Below are 25,444 nucleotides of genomic sequence, written 5' to 3' on the forward strand. Positions count from 1 at the left end.
CCAATTTCATCTAAACAAAGCAAAGTTGTGTGTTTGCAAAATTTGGGATCTTGCTTGTCATCCACAACAGCTATGAGGGCTCTTCCTGGCAGTCAGCCTGTGTACACTGGTCCCAAAGTGCTGCCTTCTCAGAGTAAGCATTGAGCAAGGCTCTCTCTGCATCTTTCCCACATACTCCTGTCCATGCTACAGAATTACTAAATAACATTCTATGAATGAAATGCGACAGTGGGGCATGAGTTTGAGTGTGTGATAGATGCAGACTAGTCATTGTAAACCCAGCTAACATCTGCTTCAAAATATGGGGGGAGACAGTACAGAGGAGTGAATCTGATGTAAATTGGATTTGTTTAGAGAGGGGATGAGTGAGACACGAGTAACCAGTTCTGAGTGTAGCAGAGTATCAAAGTACTGACTATGTCAGAGGCAAGATGGAACTTGCTGGTACCATGCTTGTGTTGGCTTGTGCTGAAATAATTGCTTCATTTAAGTTGTTTGTGGCTTTTGCTTTATTGTTGAGATTCGGCTGTGCTTAGACAATGTGGAATGGCCCAATTCAAGTTTCCTCTGCCATTTCTCCCTGCCTCACAGCCAGCCCTGGGAGCAGTGACAGAGATCACAAACCCACCCATTGCCAGCTTGCCCACAAAAAATAAACTGCAATATTAGGTCAGCGACATTCTAATGATTCTCTGCTTAGCTTTAATAGTTGTTCAGGATGTACAGCAACTCCTTCCCGGGCTAGTGTGACAGTGAAATCTCCTGAAACTAACCCAGTATAATTAACTCCATGTAACGGCATGTCACAGGTGTCAGAGTTTTGTAAAGATAGGAAGGGGGTTCTGTGAGGGACCTTACCAAGCTCTCAAACCGCAGTGCAAATGCCGGTCTATGAGCCAGTCAGGAAGTGAAGAGTGGCCAGTTGCAGTCTGCATGGTGACGGTGTTAGCAGTGGACTATGCTGGGTAGCTTGTGGGCTCAAAAACTGTCTGCAAGCACTGACCAGATGTTAGCCCCATAGCCGATCCCACATAACTCTCACTAACATCAGTTGAAATCTATTATCCCAGAACCAGCGAGCCCTCTGAGTTGTAGCAATCTGAAAGTACAGGAAAGGTGGAAGAAAGCACATTAAATTAATTAAGGTTGGGTTGATGTTCAAACTGAATTGTGAGAATGTATTAATTGTGTTAATTTATTAAGTTATTTTTATATATTTATATAAGGATAAAATATTTCTGACTAAAGTGCCTCATCTGTGTATTTTGATTTTAAATAAAGATTCAATCAGTCACTGATTCTGGCTCGAGTATTTGAACAGGTTTCAGAACCAAGGTAAAGAAATGAACCTAGACTGCTGCATGCACTTTATCACAAACTAAACACAGAACACATAACATTTTCCAACTGCTCTTTGATGAGGTGAGCTGCCTTCTTGAACCGCTGCAGTTCATGTGGTGTAGGTACACCCATTGTACTGTGGGAGCACTGAGAGTGTTCCAGGATTTTGATCTAGCAACAGTGACAGAATAGTGATACATTTCCAAGTTAGGATGGTGAGTGGTTTGGAGGAGAACTTCCAGGTGGCTATGTCTGCCGCTCTTGCCCTTATAGATGGTAGAGATGGCAGGTATGGAAGATGTTAATGAAAGAGGCTTGGTGAGTTGCTGCAGTGGATGCCGCAGATAGTACACACTGCAGTAAAGGTGTACCAGTGGTGAATCAAATGGGTGAGAGATGGTGTTGAGCTTTATACATTGTTAGAGCTGCACACATTCAGGCATGCGGTGAGTAGTCCATCACACTCCTGACTTGGGCCTTGTAGATGGAGGACAGGCTTTGAAGGAAATCAGGAAGTGAGTTACTCACTGCAGAATTCCTAGTCTCTGACCTGTTCTTATGGCCACAGGATTTGTCCAATATACTGTCCAATTCAGTTTCTAGTCAATAGTAACCCTCAAGATATTGATAGTGTGGAATTCAGTAAAGTTACTGCCATTGAATGTCAAGGGATGATCATTAGATTTTCTCTTGTTGGAGGTGGTCGATGTCTGACACTTGTGTGGTGTGAATGTTACTTGTCAGCCCAAATCTGAATGTTGTCTAGGTTTTCTTCAAGCTATCAACCACCAAATCAGTACAGGATCCATCACTGGTGCTTCAGCAAGTCAATCGCAGCCATGATCATCATGACCTTGTGCTTGGTATGTTCAGTGTAGAGACAAACGTTCAAAACTTCACAAATCTCTTCCTTGTTTAGACTGGAGATGTGCATTTTTAAAATATATTCTTACTGAATTTATTTTCAATGCACAACAAACTCTCAGAGATTGATACAGTACAGCAAGATCATTTTCAAATCCATGTAGGAAGAGAGAAAGAAGAAAATACCAACCCAGTTGGTTTCGGGTTATTCATTTGTATCAGGCATCTCCCACCACACAAGTAATAAAAGGGTATGCCAAAGGATGGGGCGATATCAGGATACAGACACAACTGGTTCAGTGGCACACAACCAAGCTCACAGAAGAATGGAGACAGACCCACAGAACTTATGGAAAACCTTGCAGGAGCAAACTAGACAATGCAGAGCCCAGAACTTTAAGACTAGGGTCCCAAATATTACTGAATGTATCCGATTAAGCTCAACCGTTCCAATGGTACACATCCCAGAATGATTCCATGCCAATTCCTGATTGAAGGAGGCTTGTCACTAATCCACGAATAACAATGTCCTTCTGTGCTGCAAACGTTAGGATATTGTGCAGCCTTTTCCCATTCGCATCATTGATCTTATTGTTTGGGAGACCCAGTATCAGATTAAACTCTAGGTCCATATCAAAGATCTTCTCAAGCTCTTTAAGAACATTGAACCAATCGGCTTCAATCTTGACACAGGAGCAAAAAGCAGTGCACCAAAAAAGGATAGTAAGAGTTTTTATAAATATATAAAGAGGAGGAGGCTGGCTAGAGTGAATGTTGGACCCTTAGAGGATGAGAGGGGGGATTTAGTGGTGGGGGATGAGGAAATGGCTGAGGCCTTAAATAAGTTTTTTGCCTTGGTCTTCACGGAGGAGGACGCGAATAGTTTGCCGGGTATTAAAGATAGAAGGATGGTAGGAGTTGAGGGCCTGAATGCGATCACAGTCACCGGAGAGGTAGTGCTTGATAGACTAACGGGGCTGATGGTGGACAAGTCCTCAGGACCGGATGGAATGCATCCCAGGGTTCTGAAGGAAATGGCAGAGGTGATAGTAGATGCCTTAGTGATTATTTTCCAAACCTCGCTGGATTCCAGGGAAGTGCCGGAAGACTGGAAAATGGCTAATGTTACGCCGCTGTTTAAAAAGGGTAGCAGGCAAAAGGCAGGGAATTATAGGCTGGTTAGTTTAACGTCTGTTGTGGGAAAAATGCTTGAATCCGTCATCAAAGAAGAAATAGCGAGGCACCTTGAGAAAAATTGTTTGATAGAGCAGACGCAGCACGGATTCGTTATGGGGAAGTCGTGTCTGATGAATTTATTGGAATTCTATGAGGGTGTGACTAGTGCCGTAGATGGAGGGGAACAGGTGGATGTGGTGTTTCTCAATTTTCAGAAGGCGTTTGATAAGGTGCCGCACAAAAGGTTGTTTCAGAAGGTTAGGGTGCATGGAGTTGGGGGTAAGATGTTAGCGTGGATAAAGGATTGGCTGTCTAATAGGAGGCAGAGAGTTGGTATCAATGGGTGCTATTCGGATTGGCGGTTGGTGACTAGTGGAGTGCCCCAGGGATCGGTGCTGGGGCGTCAGCTATTTACCATTTATATAGATGATCTGGAGGAGGGGGCTGAGTGTAGGGTGTCGAAATTTGCTGATGATACAAAGATAAGTGGAAAAGCAAATTGCGCGGAGGGTGTAGAAAGTCTGCAGAGGGATCTGGATAGGCTGGGCGAATGGGCCAGGAACTGGCAAATGGAATACAATGTTGGCAAGTGTGAGGTTATCCACTTTGGCAGGAATAATAGTAGGAGGGATTACTATTTAAAGGGTGAAAAGCTGCAGCATGCTACAGTGCAGAGGGACCTGGGGGTCCTTGTGTATGAGTCGCAAAAACCCAGCCTGCAGGTGCAGCAGGCGATCAGGAAGGCAAATGGGATGCTGGCCTTTATAGCGAGGGGGATTGAATATAAAAGCAGGGAGGTCTTGCTGCAACTGTACAGGGCACTGGTGAGGCCGCAGCTGGAGTACTGTGTGCAGTTTTGGTCGCCACTCTTGTGCAAGGATATTTTGGCCTTGGAGGGAGTGCAGAGGAGATTCACTAGGCTGATACCAGAGATGAGGGGGTTGAACTATGAAGAGAGGCTGAATAGACTGGGCTTGTACTCGTTGGAATTTAGAAGGATGAAGGGGGATCTTATAGAGATGTATAAGATAATGAAGGGGATGGATAGGGTAGAGGTAGAGAGATTCTTCCCACTCAGAAAGGATAGCAGGACTAGAGGGCACAGCCTCAAGATAAGGGGGGGGGGGGGCAGTTTAGAACAGAGTTGAGGTGGAACTTCTTCACTCAAAGGGTGGTGAATCTCTGGAATTCTCTGCCCGTTGAAGTGGTGGAGGCTACCTCGCTAAATATATTTAAGACATGGGTGGATAGGTTTTTGGTAGGCAAGGGAATTAAGGGTTATGGGGAGAAAGCGGGAAAGTGGAACTGATCCACTTCAGATCAGCCATGATCTTATTGAATGGCGGGGCAGGCTCGAAGGGCTAGATGGCCTACTCCTGCTCCTACTTCTTATGTTCACCTTCGACACAAAGAGGATGCGGCAGGGTCAAAACAGTGCCACAAACTAATATTCAAAACTGAGGAATATCTTAAAGAGAGTTTCTTTTGTTCTATTATAAACTGAAATTTTATTTGCGCATTCCCAAATATCACCCCATATCTCCTTGTCAAATATTTGCTATGAAGTCTCTCTCCAAACACTGCAGTGTGCTCAATGTATAATCACCAGATCTAGAACAGAGAGTGTTGTAACATTTACTTGTTAATTGCCTGGGTTCCACAGATAGCAGGATTTTTCCACTGGGGAGCCTGCTCTGCCATTCATTTCGATCATGGCTGATCATCAAATTCAATATCCTGATCCTGCCTCCCTTCCCATATCCCTTGATCCCTTTAGCCCCAAGAGCTATATCTAATTCTCATCAGGATAGCAATGAAGATTTGAGTATATTCATTCACAGGATTGCCCCCTTTATTGTGATAAATTAAGTAACTGGATTAACTAAGAGATGGAACTTTCGGGGATACAGTCATGTTGACGCTTTATAGAACCTTAGTGAGGTCACACTTGGAATATAATGTTCAATTTTGGTTGCCACACAACCAGAAGGATGTGGAGGCTTTGGAGAGGGTACAGAAAAGATTTACCAGGATGTTGCCTGGTATGGAGGGCATTAGCTATGAGGAGATGTTGGAGAAACTTGGTTTGTTCTCACTGGAGCGACGGAGGTTGAGGGGAGACCTGATATAAGTCTACAAGATTATGAGAGGCATGGATAGAGTGGATAGTCAGAAGCCTTTTCCCAGGGTGGAAGAGTCAATTACTAGGGCACAGGTCTAAGATGCGAGGGACAAGGGACAAGGAGATGTACGAGGCAGATTTTTTTTAATGCAGAGAATGGTGGGTGCCTGGAACTCGGTGCCGGGGGAGGTAGTGGAAGTGGATACGGTAGTGACCTTTAAGAGGTGTCTTGACAAGTACATGAATGAGATGGGAATAGAGGGATTATGGTCCCCGGAAGCATAGGGGGTTTTAGTTCAGTCAGACAGCATGGTCGGTGCAGACTTGGAGAGTGGAAGGGCCTGTCCCCGTGCTGTAATTTTCTTTGTTCTTTGATGAACAAAGAACGCAAAATATTACTCCAAACAGGATGGTTGGCTAAGTTCGCCTCAGGATATCAGGATCTCTCAGGATTTCCGAGCAATGTGATAACTCATATCGCAGGATCAATGAAGAGATGACATTACAGGGGACAAAGATGAATGAATATCCTTGGACTCATCAGGATAGCGGGATATCAAGTAAAAGTTCACTGGCATGTTCACTCATAGGGTTGCCCCCAACCAATGTGATAGCTCACGTAACAGGATCAACTAAGAGACGCAATTACAGGAGATACGTTCAAGGATTTTCAACCAACTGCAGAATATGACTCTAAACGGGGCAGTTGATGAAAATCGCCCATACGTCAGTGACAGGATTGCTGTCATCAATATGAGAAAGCACAGGATCAACACAAGATAATAATGACAGGGGTGTGGAGCAAGAGCTGTGGATTGCAACTCCAAATCATTGCCTTTCACAAATTCTAAAAAAGCTGAAGTCTCGGCTGGATTATCAAATGTCCCAGTGGAACCTTTGAGGGTAACCCTCAGGGCAGGAGGATGGTGCAGGACAGACTGAATTCCAAATTCCTCCCAACGCTCTCTGACCACATCAAAGCCTTTAAGTTTTTGCTGTGTTACTGCTGAGAAGTCCTGGAAGAGCGAGACTTTTGCCCCATCATATAGTCCCGCCATGCCTGGCAGCCTCCAGAACTCTCTGGCAGCGCACGATGCCATGAAAAGCTATGATAATAGACCATGGACATTGGCTGTCCCTTGGCCGTGAGGATAGGGTAAATCCATTTTCGGTCTGATCCATCCCGCCCTCGTATTGAGTTTATAAAGGTGTGTCACCTGCTCACATCGTGGAAGACATCTTCCATCACTTTACTGACGATGGACAGTAAACGGAGGGGCAGTAATTGATTGGCTTTATCTTTGTTTTTGGGAACAGGACAGGTAGATACCAATGTCTTCAGTCTATTCTCTTCACTTTAAGCAGTATATACGGATGTTTCTTGATATCCTATGCAGTGAATCTAATTGACTGAGGTTTGGCACCTCTGATGCTAGGAACTTCAGGAGGGGACAGAGATAGAGGATCTGCTCGGCACTTCTGTCTGAAGCTGGTTAAAAATACTTCCACTTACTGTTATGGTGTCATATTCATCAATGTTTACATTTAATTAATTTTCTTTAAAAAAAAATTACCCGTACCTGTAATAGAATGGTGATCTACGTCTTGTGTCATGACAACGGATCATAGCTCTAAATTACAGACATCCTGAACTTTTATATAAGACATGCATTTTTTAAAAAAGGACTTACAAGCCAGAAGTGGCTGAGAATGTAAATTCTGAGACTGTAATTCAGCGACTGTCTAGAAAGTTCCTGTGTGGATTATAGTCAGCCCCGAGAGAAACCATGACAATTTTTTTCAGACAGAAGCACTTCAAAGCAAGAGATGTGATATAAAGACTGAACTGCAATCTCCTATGGAGATAATGGAAGCTGCTTACCATCTCGGCAGAAACCATCTCCTGTGAGCTATATTCCAGACTGTGGACATTATTTGAGTTGAAAGAAAGCAGTTTTTGAGCAAAAGACATATTTATGTTTTTCTCTCCCAGGAACACACAAGAAAAAGGATTACAAACTAACCGTGACTTGGGTTTGTGCACTAGTCTGGTGCTCCAGTGTGCATGTATGTGCTGTGGTGTGTCCTGTGAAGGTGACAGCTGAAAAACATCCAATAGGCACCTTTGCATTTGCAGGTAAAAGAAAAGTCTCACTCTCTGATAACTAGAAGCAAGTCACAACTCAACAAAGCCATAGATAAAAAGGAAACAGGACAACTCCTTTCAGCTAATGTGCAGAATCAAGGATTTCCAAACCAACTACTCAACTGTCAAAGTCAATATTTTCAGAATCACCCAACTTAATGACTGCAATACTTCACCATCCACTGTCATTGTCAAAACTTTTAGTTTTGGAATCACTCCTCATTTCTAATTTGTATGTATATATGCTGCATTTTATTTATTTTTCTTACCATGTTTTCTTTAACTGTGAGAAAGTCTGATTAAATGGCTCCTTTTAAAACTTAAAAACATTTGGACTGAGTAAAGATATCCAAGAGGGAAGGAATCCTTTTAGTTAACCTTGTTGCAACTAACTGAGAGGATTCAATAAAGATGGGAGCCAGTTTATCCCTCCTCATCACAAAGAAGATGCAGTAGATTTAGAAAGTTGAGCATTGCAAACGTAATGTGATTTTCTCAGCAAACATCACAGTACGTGCAGTTGTATCATCTATGAGCACATCATATACTTGAGTAGCTATTTGCAAACTTATAAGACTAAAACCCACATTTCTGGTGCATTCATAAGCAGCCTGTCTATTCTTAGCTTGGTCTTGAATGCCAAGGAAAGAAAAAAGGTTTCAAGATAACCATCACACCCAACTTCAGTACAATCTCAGTATGAAGGCAGATATAACCGGACAGCAATCAAGATCAGTCTTTGATAACATTGTGCTCACCTCAGAGGAAAAAGGCTTGATTCATTACAATGCCGCAGCTAATAGCTCAGGCCATCTTGCAAGATCAAACGTGTCTGCTGCATCGTAGGCAGGCATCTTGCAAGAGATACAAATGCCAATTTTGAGTAGACGTGCTCATATTTGCTTATATGATTGTAGCAGGGTTTGCACAGTGATAAACAACAGACATATTTACACATTCCTCAATTGCATAAATCTTAGCACGCTCAAGATTGCTTAGCAAGTGTTGTCCAATCAAGGAATCACATTTAATATTCTGTTCTTTGCAGAATTTGCCAGCTTTTAGTTCTAATAATTATCACAGCATTCTTTTTAATTATTTATTAGTGTCACAACTATGCAATGAACTTACTGTGAAAATCCCCTAGTCGCTACACTGCAGCGCCTGTTCATGTACACTGAGGGAGAATTTAGCATGGCCAATACACTTTATCAGCACACCTTTCAGACTGTGGAAAGAAACCAGAGCACCCGGATGAAACCCACATAGTCATAAGGAGAATGTGCAGACACCACACAGTAACCCAAGCTGGGAATCAAACCCAGGTCCCTGCCACCCTGGTTAACTCCCTGATGATAAAGTTCCTCTCTCCCTTTCACCCCGTGATTCACAACTATTTCTGGGAGATCATCTGTATCCTCCACAGGTTTAAAATATTTGTTAAATTCATCTGCCATTTTCATTAATTCCTCATTTTCACTCTTGGCTGGGTGGTGAGGGTCTGATGTATCAGTCACAACACTCACTCACTCTTTCCCTCCTTAAATACTTGTAGAAATTCTTACCTTTTTTATATTTCCAGCCAGGTTTTTCTTTTACTCAATAGCTCACTCCATGATCCCCTCTCAGAATTATAGAACTCTACAGTGCAGAAAGATGCCTTCAGCCCATCGATTCTGCACCGAACACAATCTCACCCAGACCCTACCCCCACATATTATACCTACACATCCCAGGACACTATGGGGCAATTTAGCATGGCCAATCAACCTAACCCGCACATCTTTGAACTGTGGGAGGAAACTGGAGTACCTGGAGGAAACCCACGCAGACACGAGGAGAATGTGCAAACTCCACACAGACAGTGACCCGAGCCAGTTCTTCCATTTGAACATTCTATCCCGAGTTACATTCTTTTTTATTTCCTTGCAACACAATCTCTTGTAAACAAATGCAGCAAATATTTTTAGCCAGAATGCTACAGGACAACAATCTGATATTTCCCACCTTTTGGATTGTTGGCAGCAAGTGGTCAACCCTGGAAAAAAGGGAACACATCACTACATCTCTTACAGTTTGAGAATGTTCAGTTCAGATCACAGATCTACCGACAGAAACAACACTGACGTGAACACAGATGAATGAAAATGTGAAGAAATGTCTAGGAGTGGGTGAAGAGTAGACAGCACTGAGGAGAGTTATCCAAGTAAAAAGTCTGACAACACCAGGTTTTAGTCCAACCGATTTATTTGATAGTAAACTCACAAGCTTTCGAGGGGACTGCCTCTTCGTCAGGTGAATGGAGAGTTCTGGCCTCAGACAGAGCATATAAAGCATGGACAGTTTAGAGATTACTGATTAGAATGCGAATCTTTACACCTAACCTGCTGTTCAAGTCCTAAGGTGGCCGACAATGTGTGTGGAAGGAGCACTGATCACAGGTTAAAGAGATGCGTATTGTCTCCAGACAGCACAGTGAGTGAGGTTTTGCAAACCCAGGCAAGTCACGGGGGTTACAGATAGTGCGACATGAGCCCAAGATCCCTGTTGAGACCGTCCTCATGTGTGTGGAACTTGGGTATCAGTCTCTGTTCAGCGACTCTGCGCTGTCATGTGTCATGAAAGCCGCCTTGGAGAATGCTTACCCGAAGGTCAGAGGCTGAATGCCCGTGACCACTGAAGTGTTCGCCAACAGGAAGGGAATAGTCTTGCCTGGTGATTGTCGAGCGATGTTCATTCATCCGTTGTCGTGGCGCTAAGATCAAGCATCAGGAAAAGACCAAGATAAACCCCACTTGGAGTACTGTGCGCAGTTCTGGTCGCCTCACTATAGGAAGGATGTGGAAGCTATTGAGAGGGTGCAGAGGAGATTTACGAGGATGTTGCCTGGATTGGGAGGCATGCCTTATGAAGATAGGTTGAGGGAGCTGGGACTCTTCTCCCTGGAGAGACGAAGGTTGAGAGGCAACCTGATAGAGGTTTATAAGATGTTGAGAGGAATAGATAGGATGGATTCTCAGGGGCTATTTCCCCGGGCTGAAGTGGTTGCTACGAGAGGACACAGGTTTAAGGTGCAGGGAAGCAAGCACAGAGGAGATGTTAGGGGTAAGTTTTTCACTCAGAGGGTGGTGAGTGAATGGAATCGGCTGCCGTCGGTGGTGGTGGAGGCGAACTCGCTGGGGTCTTTTAAAAGACTTCTGGATGGGTATATAGGATCTAATGGGATTGGGGGTTATAGATGGGTCTATGGCTTAGTAGGTATAGAAGTGATCAGCGCAACTAGTGGGCCGAAGGGCCTGTTTGTGCTGTAGTGTTCGATGTTCTATGGTACAATGCCTCATCTTGCCAGCTTGGATCTTGTTTATCTCCCTCTGGGGGACCATGAATTGGATTCAGTTGGAATTTGATTTTTGGAACCAGCATGGTGGATTGGATTTGTTTGGTCCACTCTGAACGCTGGCTTTGTAACTTTAAAGATGGAGTAAACATTTATTTTCCAAGAGAAATCAAAGTGTGACAGCACAGGAGGACAGAAATCTGCCTGTCCTCCTGTCATTTATTTGTAACAGTAAGGTGTTATTAGTTGTAAGATTTACTAGCAGTGATGAAGGTTATTGAAAAGGTGGAGTGGTAGCTCTGTTAATTAAGGATGACATTAGTACATAAGAACATAAGAAATATGTTCTGGCCCTTCGAGCCTGCCCCGCCATTCAATAAGATCATGGCTGATCTGAAGTGGATCAGTTCCACTTTCCCGCTTTCTCCCCATAACCCTTAATTCCCTTGTTTGTCAAAAACCTATCTACCCGTGTCTTAAATGTATTTAGCGAGGCAGCCTCCACCACTTCAACGGGCAGAGAATTCTAGAGATTCACCACCCTTTGAGTGAAGAAGTTCCTCCTCAACTCCGTTCTAAACTGCCCTCCCCCTTATCTTGAGGCTGTGCCCTCTAGTCCTGCTGTCCTTTCTGAGCAGGAAGAATCTCTCTACCTCTACCCTATCCATCCCTTTCATTATCTTACACGTCTCTATAAGATCCCCCCTCATCCTTCTAAACTCCAACGAGTCCAGACCCAGCCTATTTAGTCTCTCTTCATAATACAGCTGTGATAATTCAGCTTACCTGCTACCAGCCGACTACCAAGTAGTAACCATTTTGAATATCCCATGAAGTACATAAAGTTTCCAGCAATCTCAAATACATTAGAGAGAGAGCAAGATGACCTTATTCCTGGAGATCAAAATATAGAATCAGTTTTGGCAGAGATGAAGAATGCTAATAGATGTTACGTTTGGGTGAGGTTTAAATGTGTAGTGGTCCATTTTGGCAGGACCAATGGGATGAAGGAGTACAATATCAAGAGTAGGAGTCTTAGCAGTGTTGAGGAGCAGAAGGACCTTGGGGTCTGGGTCCATAGGACTCTTAAATCAGCCTTGCTGGTGGAGGAAATGGTCAAGAAGGCATATGGTGTACTGGCCTTCATTAATAGAGGGACTGAGTTTAGGAGACAGGAGGTAATGCAACTTTATAAGACCCTTGTCAGACCCCACTTGGAGTACTGTGCGCAGTTCTGGTTGCCTCACTACAGGAAGGATGTGGAAGCTATTGAGAGGGTGCAGAGGAGATTTACAAGGATGTTGCCTGGATTGGGAGGCATGCCTTATGAAGGTAGGTTGAGGGAGCTAGGTCTCTTCTCCGTGGAGAGACGAAGGTTGAGAGGCAACCTGATAGAGGTTTATAAAATGTTGAGAGGTACAGATAGGGTGGATTCTCAGAGGCTATTTCCCAGGACTGAAATGGTCGCTATGAGAGGACACAGATTTAAGGTGCTGGGAAGCAAGTACAGAGGAGATGTCAGGGGTAAGTTTTTCGCTCAGAGGGTGGTGAGTGAGTGGAATTGGCTGCCAGTGATGGTGGAGATGAACTCGCTGAGGTCTTTTAATAGACTTCTGGATGAGTACATGGGATTGGGAGTTACAGATAGTTCTATGATCGGTGCAACATGTGGGCCGAAGGGCCTGTTTGTGCTGTAGCGTTCTATTTTTATGTTCTATGTTAGAGCCCCAGAACAGTAAGCACACTGTAGGACAGATTATACAGAAAAACATATTGAAGACTTGTCAGAAAGGTACAGTGGTAATCATAGGTGATATTAATCTACGTATAGATTTGGTAGCCTGGCTGATAACTTAATTCCAGCATCAACCAGAGAGCAGGCTACATTAGATACGGTGTTGTGCATCAAGACAGGATTAATTAATGATCTTGTAGTGAAGGCACCCTTAAGTACAGTGGTCATAATTTGATTGAACTTCACATTTATGTTGGGGGAGAGGATTGGATCTAAGATGTGTGTTTTAAACTGAAATAAAAACAATTATGAGGGCATAAAACAGAGCAGGTTAAAGTGAACTGGGAAATTAAGTTGAGAGATAGGTCAGTAGAGATGCAATGGCACAAGATATTTCAGAACACTCAAAAAAAGATACATTCCAGTAGAGAAGATTCTCAGAGGACAAAGCATCTGTGGTTAACTGAAGAAGTTAATGAGCAGCAGGTCAGAGGGTTGGATAGAATAGCAAAGAATGACTAAAAGGTGAATGGGGAGGAGAGATTTGCATACAAGAGAAATGTAACTAGGAATATATAAAACATAAAATAGCAAGAGTTTCTATTTGACATGGAAAAGACCAAATGAGCATTGGAGTGAGAATGAGGAATTGATTAGGAAATAGCAGATGATCATGTCTTCACTGTCAAGGATCATAGAAAACAATATGTAGATTAATATCACAGGATACAAAACACTATTTATGAAGGCAATGAAAGGGAAGAACTTAAAACAATTACAATCACCAGGGAAAGGGTACAGAGAAAATTCTTAGAACTAAAAGTTGACAAGTCCCCAGGTTCTAATGGATTTCATCCTATGTCTCAAGTGACAGCTGCAATAGTAGATGCATTGGTTTTAATTTTCCAAAATTTCTTTATTCTGCAAAGGTTACTTCAGATTGGAAAATAGCAAATGTGCCTCCTCTATTCAAGGAGGGAGACAGGGAGCAGGAAACCGTTTAACTTCTCATCCATCATAGGGAAATTGCAGTAATCTATTATTCTAGGGCACTTGGAAAATCTCAATGTAGTCAAGCAGTCAACCTTACTGCATACCTTTAAGATCCTGAGGGGGTATTGACAAGGTGGATATGGACAGTGGGTGAAAGGTTACTGGGGAAGGCAGGACTGTTGTGTTGAAGTTACAATCAGATCAGGCATATTACTGAATAGTGCAGTAGGCTTAAGAGACCTATTGTTAATTCTATAACATGATCCTGTGAAAGGGAAATCACATTTGACTAATTCATTGGCGTGTGGATAAAGGGGAACCTGTGGATGTGCTGCATTTAGATTTCTAGAAAGCAGCTGACAAGGTGTTACATCAAAAATTACCATAAAACAAGAGGGCAACATACTGGGATAGATAGAGGATTAGTTAGCTAACAGGGAGCGAGGATAAATGGGTCTTTTTTCGGTTTGGAAATATGTGGAGCTCAAGAGGGATCAGTGCCAAGACCTCAACTGTTTGCAATTTGAATGAATGATTTGAATGGACTGAATGTATTGTAGCCAATTTTGCTGTAACACAAACAGGTCAGAAATTAAGTTGTGAAAGGGAGACGAGGAGTCTTTCAAAGGACATAGATAAGTGAGTGGGCAAACCATTTAACAGATGGGAGTACGACTTGGGAAAATCTGAACATAAGTAGGAGCAGGAGTAGGCCATCTAGCCCTTTGAGCCTGCCCCGCCATTCAATAAGATCATGGCTGATCTTAAGTGGCTCAGTTCCACTTTCCCGCTTTCTCCCCATAACCCTTAATTCCCTTGCCTACCAAAAACCTATCTACCCGTGTCTTAAATATATTTAGTGAGGTAGCCTCCACCACTTCAATGGGCAGAGAATTCCAGAGATTCACCACTCAGAGTTGTTCTTCCTCAACTCCGTTCTAAACTGCCCCCCCGCCCTTATCTTGAGGAACTTGTCTACTTTGGTAGGAAGATTAGAAAAACAGCAAATTATTTAAATTGAGATGATTGCAGAGGTACAGAGAGATGTAGGTGTCCTGGCACATGTTTCTCAAGTTTAATATTCAGGAACAAGTGATCAGTTAAGCAAACTGAGTTATTATTTATTGCAAGAGAAGTGGAATATAAGAGTGTTGACTGCATTCCCCAATGAAAGGTTTTGCAAGTCCCACTATCACTTGAAATCAGATTACTCTTTAACCATAATTCATTAATTTGTACATGAAACTTCACTCCAAATCAAAGTTCTCAAAAATTCCAGCTAAATACTCCCAGATGACTTCTAACATGGATTGTTTTGCTTTCATCCAGCTGCAAGCTCCCTGGTGCCTGGATTCCATTTCGACAAGTTGCTTCAAAGTCTCCCTCACATGGTTCTTGACATTTGACGCTGTGTTTTCTGGTTTTATGCTAACAATTTGCATCATTACCTCCCCACAACTCAACTTTTCTTCCCCCCTCCCTGCGCAGATCTTTCATGCTGAAACCATTGCAAACCTATCTGGTGCACCAGTCTGAAAACAATAGCCTTATGAGTATTGTACGCAACCCAACTCAATTATTTTCCAGGAAGACTTCTTGATGTATGAAAGCTGCTGCTCAGAGTGCTGTCTCTCCAGCTCAATTTAGTGCAACAGGCAGCAGTTACAATGACTAATCAGTCACCTACCTGTGTATAGCTGGCCACTGCCTCGATCATATTTAAATAGTAAGAATTCAGAACTATGACAAATAATTGCTGTTCATCCTCTGCACAATCTCCATTTCTGAATATTTTCACTAATTATTTGAGACAAGCTTGGGATTTTTACCCTGATTTATACCACCAAATTGCACATTTGAAACACCATCAGAGCAGAATTCTCCCCCAAAAATTCTAAGTGCTGAATTCACAAGATAACTAGAGTAATTCACACTGGCACTGCAAAGGTGCCCATGCCCAAGGGGCAACACCCTCCCCACAACTTGACCTCATGGGGGACCCCAATCTCCCCCCCTTCACTCCAGTGGGGTCATCCCACTAGTTTCTCAGAAGTGGGAAGCTAGTCTGAACCCTGCCGGAGTGAAACACTCTGGAGGGTGGGACAGGCTCTCCGGCCTGGAGAGTTCAGTCCCAGGTCTGTTATTGACATTTGAATGAAATTTTAAATATAATTTAAATACTAGGCCCGCCTCCCCACCAAATTCAGCACAACGGGATGGGAGAATCGGTCTTCTAGTGTAAAATTCAAGCTGACGGGTTTCCTAATAACAAGGTGTCTCCCATGTGCTGGAAAGATTGTGTGATTTGTGAGATCCCATCTTGTCTCTTCATATTCCAGAATCGATACTCCTGAGCTTGCTCTATTTCAGCAACATTCCTGTTTTGTCAGAAGGAAGTGAGAATGGATCCTCAGCAATCGAACGGAAGGATTCTCAAAACTAACGTACAAATGGGTAGAAGTGCAGTTGCTAATTACTGTGGGTCAGGTTATGGAGTTCTGTCTGAGATTTTCTTTGTCTGAGCACCTGTTCGCACTGTTCAGTTTGGTCATCCTGCTACAACAGCTATAGAAAAAAAACAGTAGTTCAAACCGCACATTACAGATGAACTGAAAGCGGACGTTCTGACGAGTCAGTATAACGCAGACAGAATTCAGAAAAGTGGAACAGGAAAACAAGGTCAATAACCCATGTTGGCGGAGAAAGATACACATTTCTTTCCATTATGTTCTTGCACTCAGCTTTTGCAATTCAAATATCTCATAGTGAAACCGAGGACAAAGGCTTCTTCTTTGAACAGAACAGCGTCCGTGAAAAAAAAGAGAGCCAAAACTCAGCTTTATTTTAGAAAAAACATAAGGCTTTTGTAAAAGTGGTTAACACAAATTTAGCAGTCTGCAAATTTCCTGGTTCTCCACCCATCCGGCAGTGTAAATTAGACTTTTGATTTACTGAAGTGTACCAATCATTGCTAACCAATAGTTCGGGCAAATTCCTGTAGTTAAGAGAGACCAATAAGTAGGGTCAGGGTGGTTGTTGCCAATGGGTCTGCAGGAGTTCAGGGGATTTACATTAGATGGTCCGATTACAAAGACCTCCTGCAAGAGTGCTCCTTCAGTGTAAAATAACCTGCGGTAATTGAAGGCCAGAGTAGTGGATTTGGCAGAACAGTAGGTCAATCATTCACAAGTGAGGAAGTGCTGCCACCTCACTGGAAACAACTCCAGTGAGCATAAAGCAAGCCAAACGCAAACGAGAACAGCAGGCCACCTCTCCAGTGCCCACACCTTTACATGTGGGCCACTGAGGCGATCGCTGATACCTGGTGTGTGTACCCCAGGGTAAATAATGCAGTGGCCAATGTGCTTATCATTTGTGAAGCACTGGTTAGGGCAAATCCAACAAAAAGGGCATGTCATGTTCTGTGCAGTAACATCCAGTTTAAAATATTGATCAGAGGACAAGACAACATGTACAAAATGTAGCTTCTGATATTTGCATAATTACCAATAAGTAATACTTGCATTTCGTTGCAGATTAGAATCAACCCTAGCCTCTCCCTCCTATAACCACACACCAAATAGCACAACACCAGTTCTGACAGAGTTGCTGATAGCTATAGGAAATTACTGCAATTTTTCCCCAAAAAATGTATGCCACCCCAACCTCTCCCTGACAGCACTTTGGGTTTCCAATCATTAGCCTCAAGTCTTCAGTCTAACATAAACAGATATTTTCCTCTGCACTTGATCACAAACCTCAATTGAATTAGCTGGTACACTAATTTTAAAAGTTATCATTTCCTTCAATTAATCAGAGCTCAGGACATTCACCTGTTATTGGGCCCCTTAGTCACTATCCACAACTTTAAACATCAGAACATAGCTCTGTGTGCTGTCACAGCACTAATACCTGCACAGAAACTCACCCTTGAAGGTGTGGGGTGGAAAGAGTGAGATAACCAGAGTTGAGAGCATACAGCAAAATTCGAAATTATATACAAAGAAATTGGGTGCATTAAATGGAAGTATGTTCTTCAGTCACCACCTACAGTTCAGTAAGAGTCTTTAACGCAGCTTGGCAGACTGGTGTGCCCCATACACACTGTCCCTTCACTAAGTTAGCAAATGTCAGTGCATTAGATAAGGAAGATGATCTGATCTGAGACCATGATCTGGTTGTCTTCCTGCATCTTGTCTAGGGCAGACTGCACCTCCACATCAGAGAATGGCGCCTTGTTATCTTTGTTGATTGATGCCATCAGGGTCTGCATCCCAAGGGACTGAGCATGTGCAGTCTTGAAAGCGTCCAGTAAAGCGGCTTTGAATTCTTTCAACCTGCGCCAGGATTACAGACAGGGTTAGGGTCACAAAGAAAAACCATCCAATCAAGGTTCAGTTACCCAATCCTGAGCAGCAGCACTAAGACAACAGCACTGGGTTTGTGCTGGAAGTAAAGTATGCAGCACTCCGCTGCTACCACCACACGCTGCCATTCAGAATGCTCCTTCCCTGCATTCCTTGTGTTCCTCTATATTCGCCAATTCACGGAGCTGAAGGTGAGCTCTCAGAGGCCTCCTTTATTCAGGACACAGCTGTTCCCAACTCGGTTCTCATTTCAATGGTTTCAACACTTAAATTCCATGCGCTTTGATTTTAAACTGCATTTTTTTAAAAATTCACTCGTGGGATGTGGGCGCCGCTGGCTGGGGCAGCATTTATTTGCCATCCCTAGTTGCCCCTGAATTGAGTGACTTGCTAGGCCATTTCAGAGGCCAACCACATTGCTGTGGTTCTGGAGTCACACGTAGGTCAGAGACGGTAAGGATAGCAGGTCTCCTTCCCTAAAGGACATTAACGAACCAGTTGGGTTTTCTGATGTTCAACATTGGGTTCATAGCCATCAGTAGATTCTTAATCCCACATGTATCCAGATACATTCAAATTCCACCACCTGTCGTGGTGGTTATTCAAACTTGGGTCCCCAGAACATTAGCTGAGTTTCTGGGTTAATAATCTAGCGATAATGCCACTAGGCCATCATCTCCCCATATGACCCCATAAATCCAGAAGAGCAGTGAGTAGGTCCCCTCTGACACACTGGTGCATGGATTGGTAGTGAAACATATGCATAATCAAGCCTGAGCAGTTAGAAAATCTATAAACACACCAATTTTATTTCTCAGTTAGTCGTCACTAGTCTCTAATTTTCAATCTCTCTGCTCATCTGAATCTGCTGAGGTTACATTTCCTCAGAGATTAATCAATTCTCTAATACCGGAGATTACTTTGGTTCCCAGTGTTCACTATTCAGCCAAAGACAAATACCCTCCTATATAAGGTTACGCTTTATTTGCCCGATGCCACTCACAATGTTCAAAGGGCTGGAGCAGTTTGTATAAAACCTGCCGAGGCAACAAGCCATTTCCAATCACTTACCCATATTCTCAAATACTGAAAAAGCCAGTGCAAAACACAAGCCAAAATGGAACAAAGCTACCCTGTGTCATTCACAGTGGAGGGAAAACAAAAGACAGATGTGACTCCACATCCAGAACCTGCGTAGCACCAAATTAGATGTACAGTAAAGTGAGGAACAACTATCAAGGTTTCACCATGCTCACCTCTGCTCACTCAGCCCAGGCTTCTCGGTAGATTCATCACTTGTATCCATGAGTTCCTCCGTTTCCGCGGTCTTTGGAGTGCGGGGTGGAACTGTGGGGGGGAAAATAATATCATACTGCTTTAATAACTTAGTTGCAAATGGTCCCTGCGTATATCCAGCCCAAAGCAGTCCCCGGCAGGTCTTAAATAACCGACTCCTTGTTTGTGATGATAACACATTCGTTGTGGCAGAAGCATTCTTCCACGGTCCTAACCTGAATTCGTCAAACGGGGTCTGCAGCACAAGATGAAATAGGAGCAGGAAGAGACCATACAGCCTAGCCAGGTAGAACATCTAAATGCCACACAGTCATTCAAGGTTAAAATTGAACGCAAATCCCTGGCACTACAGGCCCGATGTTAGCGTGAAAACATGGTAAAGTTGGATGAGAGACCATTAAGGCAATCCCTACCCATGTCCGTGCAGATTGCCATTTTACCGAAACCCGGGAATGGCTTTCTCCGTTTTCTGCGGCGTGGGAGCGATCTGACACGGCGTGCTTTTCCAAATTTATTTCTAACCGTGCATGCGCAGTTCAGAGCTGATTGTTTTGGCCGCGCTAAGCCACGCCCACAGTGTGAATGGGACTGGAGATGGCTGAGTGAGTATGGGGGTGTCTGAAAGCAGAGTTCTAAGTTGGATCTGCATTACGCCCAGATTCTGCGTTTAGAATGAAAATGGTAAAATTGCGCCCTGTGAGGCAGCAGTGTGCTAACCACTGTGGCCATCATGCCGCCCACAATCTCACACTCTGTCCACGTCTCACCAGGTGTAATCTCATGTGCCTCTTACTTCTCTGAATTTACTCTTTCTGCAGCTTAGTTCAGATTTAAGATCCACTCCTGTGCCACCCACGTGACTCAGTAAGATATTTAATTATGTATGACATCAGTGCCATATTTCTTAGCCAATCACCACTACTTAGGATCTTGGTTATTATCTCAAAATTGGTTGCTCAGGTTTTTATTACTCATAAACCACGAATCCCACCATTCAAAGTTCAGCTCACCTCTAATGAAAGCAAACAGGAAGTCAGTGTCCCTGCTGAACACACGGCTCTGATACCGTGCTGAGGATTAATGGTAAACCCACTCATTGCCCTCGGCCAGTCTCCCCCAGCCACACTCCGCACCAAGATCAATAGTCACTGAGCCCAAATATGGGAACTTACTATCTGGAGTCTCGCCCTCAGCGTCACTGAAGTCATAGGGATCGTACTGCTCATCCTCCTTCAGCTCCCGTCTCCTCTTCCTGCCTCTGCTGTCTTCAGCTTGAGATTTTCTTTTAAGAGGGACGGAGAAGAGAGAGTTAATGCACTGGATAGTGAAGAAAGAAGGATCCCCCAGTTACTATCTCATCAACTGAGCTAATGTTTTGGTTTTTTTGGATGGACGGAGATTATTAGTGAGAAAAAGGAAGATGGCTATCGATTGTCCAGTGAATGGCCGCATTGAGTCGGAATCAAAAATGCTCATTTTGTTGAGATTCTGATTACTGAGCTGGAATTCATTCCTTTCTTTAAGGATAGGTCCTCACAACCTATCCATCAACAGAGCCAGCTCCCGCAGAATACAGCAGTCGAGGACAAAAAAAAACGTTTAGGGCAGTGACTTGGACACTTTTTTATTGATGCACACAGGCAAATGAATTACATAGAACATAGAACACTACAGCACAAACAGGCCCTTCGGCCCACAAGTTGCGCCGATCACATCACCTACCAACCTACAGACCTATCTATAACCCTCAATCTCATTAAACCCCATATACTCATCCAGAAGTCTTTTAAAAGACCCCAGCGAGTTCGCCTCCACCACCACTGACGGCAGCCGATTCCATTCACTCACCACCCTCTGAGTGAAAAACTTACCCCTAACATCACTTCTGAACCTCCCTCCCCGCACCTTAAATCTGTGTCCTCTCGTAGCGACCATTTCAAACCGGGGAAATAGCCTCTGAGAGTCCACCCTATCTATTCCTCTCAACATTTTGTAAACTTCTATCAGGTCGCCTCTCAACCTTCGTCTCTCCAGGGAAAAGAGTCCCAGCTCCCTCAACCTAACTTCATAAGGCATGCCTCCCAGTCCAGGCAACATCCTTGTAAATCTCCTCTGCACCCTCTCAATAGCTTCTACATCTTTCCTATAGTGAGGCGACCAGAACTGCGCACAATACTCCAAATGAGGCCTGACAAGGGTCTTATAAAGTTCCAGCATTACCTCCCGACTCCTAAACTCAATCCCTCGATTAATGAAGGCCAGTACACCATACGCCTTCTTGACCACCTCCTCCACCTGCGAGGCCGATTTAAGAGTCCTGTGGACCCGGACCCCAAGATCCTTCTGCTCCTCAACACTACTCAGACTTCTGCCCTTGATAGTGTACTTGTTCATCCCGTTGGTTCTGCCAAAATGGACGACTACACATTTATCCACGTTGAAGTCCATCTGCCACTTCTCCGCCCAGTCCTGCATCCTATCTATGTCCTGCTGCAACTTTTGCCATCCTTCCAGATCATCCACACCACCGACCTTCGTGTCATCAGCGAACTTACTTACCCATCCCTCCACTTCCTCATCCAGGTCATTTATGAAAATGACAAACAACAAGGGTCCCAGAACAGATCCTTGAGGCACTCCGCTGGTGACTGACCTCCATTCAGAAAAAGCCCCATCCACAACCACTCTCTGCCTTCTGCAGGCAAGCCAGTTCTGGATCCACAAGGCCAAAGGCCCTTGGATCCCATGCCCTCTCACCTTCTCAAGAAGTCTTGCATGGGGGACCTTATCAAACGCCTTGCTGAAGTCCATGTACACTACGTCCACGGCACTTCCTTCGTCAATGTGTTCAGTCACATTATCGAAGAACTCAACTAGGCTTGTAAGGCACGACCTGCCCTTGACAAATCCATGCTGACTATTCCTGATCATGTCAAACCTCTCCAAATGTTCGTAAATCTTGTCCCTCAGAAGCCTCTCCATCAGCTTACCAACCACTGAGGTCAGACTCACCGGTCGGTAATTTCCCGGGCTATCTCTGTTCCCTTTCTTAAAAATAGGAACTACATCCGCAATCCTCCAATCCTCTGGAACCTCTCCCGTCTCCATTGATGATGCAAAGATCATCGCCAGGGGCTCTGCAATCTCTTCCCTCGCCTCCCACAGTATCCTGGGGTACATCCCATCTGGTCCCGGCGACTTATCTACCTTGATAGAATTCAAAAGTTCCAACACATCCTCCTCCTTAATATTCACGTACTCAATCCTTTCCATCTGCTGCAAATCCATAACAAAATCTCCCAGATCGGCTTCCACCGTGAATACTGAGGCGAAGTACTCGTTAAGCACCTCCGCCATTTCTTCTGGTTCCACACAAACCTTTCCCCCCTCACCTTTTATAGGTCCTATCCCTTCTCTTCTTATCCTTTTACCTTTCACATATTTATAGAAGGCCTTGGGATTCTCCTTAATCTTACCCGCCAAGGTCTTCTCATGACCCCTTCTGGCTCTCCTAATTTCCCTTTTAAGTTCCCTCCTACAGTCCTTATACTCCTCAAAATCTTTAACATCTCCTAATTCCCTGAACCTCTTGTACACCTTCCTTTTCTTCCTGACTAGGTTCAACACATCCTTTGTGCACCACGGTTCCCTCGACCCACCAAAACCCCCTCGTCTCATCGGAACGTTGTCATTCAGAGCTCCAGAGACACATTCCTTGAATATCTGCCACCTTCCTTCGGTACTTTTCCCTAAGAACGCCTCCTTCCAGTTTATTTGTCCAAGTAACTTCCTGACTTCTTCGTATCTCCCCTTACCCCAGACAAACACCTTCCTAGCCTGCCTGATCCTATCTCGTTCCAACGCAATTGTGAAGGAGATAGAATTATGGTCACCATATCCAAGATGCTCTCCTACCGAAAGATCCATCACCTGCCCTGGTTCATTCGCCAGTACCAGGTCAAGTACAGCCTCTCCCCTCGTAGGCTTGTCCACATACTGCGTCAGGAAACCCTCCTGAACACACCTAACAAACTCCTCCCCATCTATACCCCTTACCCTAGGGATATTCCAGTCGATGTTTGGGAAATTGAAGTCTCCCATCACGACAACTCTGTTATTAAAACATCTCTCCAGAATCTGTTTCCCTATTTGCACTTCAACTTCCCTGTCACTATTGGGCGGCCTATAGATTACACCCAGCAAAGTTTTTGACCCTTTGCTGTTCCTAACTTCCACCCACAGAGATTCTGTAGACAATCCCTCCACGACATCCTCTTTCTCTGTAGCCATGACACTATCCCTGATCAACAGTGCCACTCCACCACCTCTTCTGCCACCCTCCCTGTCCTTCCTGAAGCACCTGAAGCCTGGCACCTGAAGTACCCAGTCCTGTCCCTGAGACATCCAAGTCTCCGTAATGGCCACCACATCACAATCCCAAACAGCTATCCACGCCCTAAGCTCATCTACCTTATTCACTATACTCCTTGCATTAAAATATATACACTTCAGCCCCTCAGTCTGGGCATTTCCCATTTCCACCACCTGTCTAACCTCCCTCCCATACTGCCTGCGGTCCTCCCCTACCTGGGAGCGAACCTCCTCCGTCCCAGTTTCCCCAACACAGTTCCCTCCCCCCATCCTTTCTAGTTTAAAGTCCCCCCGGTAGCCTTAGCCAGTCTTCCCGCCAAGATACTAGTCCCCCTGGTATTTAAGTGCCACCCATCCCTACTATAGAGGTCCCACCTACCCCTAAAGAGGTCCCAGTGATCTAGGAACCGAAATCCCTGCCCTCTACACCAGTCCCTCAGCCACGCATTCACCCTCCACCTCATTTCATTTCTTCCCTCATTCTCCCTTGGCACAGGCAGCAATCCTGAGATTACTACCTTTGCTTTTCTCTTCCTCAGCTGCCTACCCAGTTCCCTATAGTCCTTTTTCACGAGTGCCTCCCTCTTCTTACCTACATCAGTAGTACCTATATGTACTACAACCTCCGGTTCCTCACCCTCCCCTTTCAGGATGTCTGGGACCCGCCCAGAGACATCCCGGATCCCAGCCCCAGGGAGGCAAACCACCATCCGCGACTCCCTTCTACGTCCACAAAAACGCCTGTCCGCGCCCCTCACTGTGGAGTCCCCTAACTTTAGCAAGTTTACATGCTAAACTTGTCAGAATTCTCAGCATATTCACACCCTTACCTCTTCTTGCTGTCTCCATCCTCCTGGCTCACTTCTTCCTCCTCTGTTTCCACATCACTCTCCTCTTTACGCCGTTTCTTCTCTTTCTCTAAAACCTAAACAAAACAAATGAAAATTTGAGTTTAGTGTCTTGCTGGAAACGTTACAGCGGGGTTTCCTTTGCATGGGGAGAATGGCTGGATAGACAGTATATTCAGGCTTCTCTTGTTAGCATGCAGCAGCACTCCAAGGATGGGAGAATAACAGACTTTTCTCTAGCACATTAACACAAAGCTCAAAGGCTTAACCCAGGTTCTTCCTCCACAACAATAGAATAATGATGAACTATGTGCTGTTATCAGAGATCGTTCCACTCTCTCTCAATACATCACCAGCCTGATGGGCTGAATTTATCTCAGCAGACTAATTACCACTGATGAGACTCTGAACCAAGGCACCTTTCCAGTAAAACTCCACAAGACTGCAATATTAAAACCAATTCTTCTGTACCTTGAGCTACTGCCTTTACAAGGCAACAAAGAAAAAGTGAACGCAGAGCGACTTTGAAGGCAAACATCATCGGCTCCAATGGTGGCTTTGTGGCAGGGGATGTCCGAGGTGAGAAGTCTGGCGGAAACACCGGGCCTTTTCTCGGGGTCCTAGCAGTTCCAAATTTCCAGTGGAACCAGGGTTACCAACCATCCCGGACTTTCAGGGACAGCCCCCTCATTTCCATCCTGGGGTGGGGGGTTCAGGCAGTCCCAGGGCACTTTCTGTGCCGATCTGTGTGTCTGCGTTTTCCCGTCCAGTCATGCACTGGGCTACTGTGTATGCACAGTCCCTAGCCCACCAGGAAACACTGGCCAGCACTCTCCTCAGGGGTTAAG

General features: G+C 44.5%; 1 protein-coding gene across 1 annotated transcript in view; it reads right to left on the reverse strand.

Moving 5' to 3' along the window:
- Positions 1 to 16,537: 16,537 nt before the first annotated feature.
- The window catches only part of mcm3 (minichromosome maintenance complex component 3), a 49,798-nt gene continuing 40,891 nt past the window's right edge, over positions 16,538 to 25,444 (reverse strand). The window contains exons 14-17 of the mRNA XM_080200921.1: positions 24,579 to 24,673; positions 20,550 to 20,659; positions 19,338 to 19,428; positions 16,538 to 18,051 (exon numbers count right to left, since the gene is read on the reverse strand). Of these exons, the coding sequence (XP_080057047.1) occupies positions 17,853 to 18,051; positions 19,338 to 19,428; positions 20,550 to 20,659; positions 24,579 to 24,673 (495 nt within the window). The 3' untranslated portion in view covers positions 16,538 to 17,852. The remainder of the gene's footprint in view (positions 18,052 to 19,337; positions 19,429 to 20,549; positions 20,660 to 24,578; positions 24,674 to 25,444) is intronic.

This window comes from Carcharhinus amblyrhynchos, chromosome 12 (genome assembly GCF_965287045.1).
Source record: "Carcharhinus amblyrhynchos chromosome 12, sCarAmb.v2.hapA, whole genome shotgun sequence".
Taxonomy (NCBI): domain Eukaryota; kingdom Metazoa; phylum Chordata; class Chondrichthyes; order Carcharhiniformes; family Carcharhinidae; genus Carcharhinus; species Carcharhinus amblyrhynchos.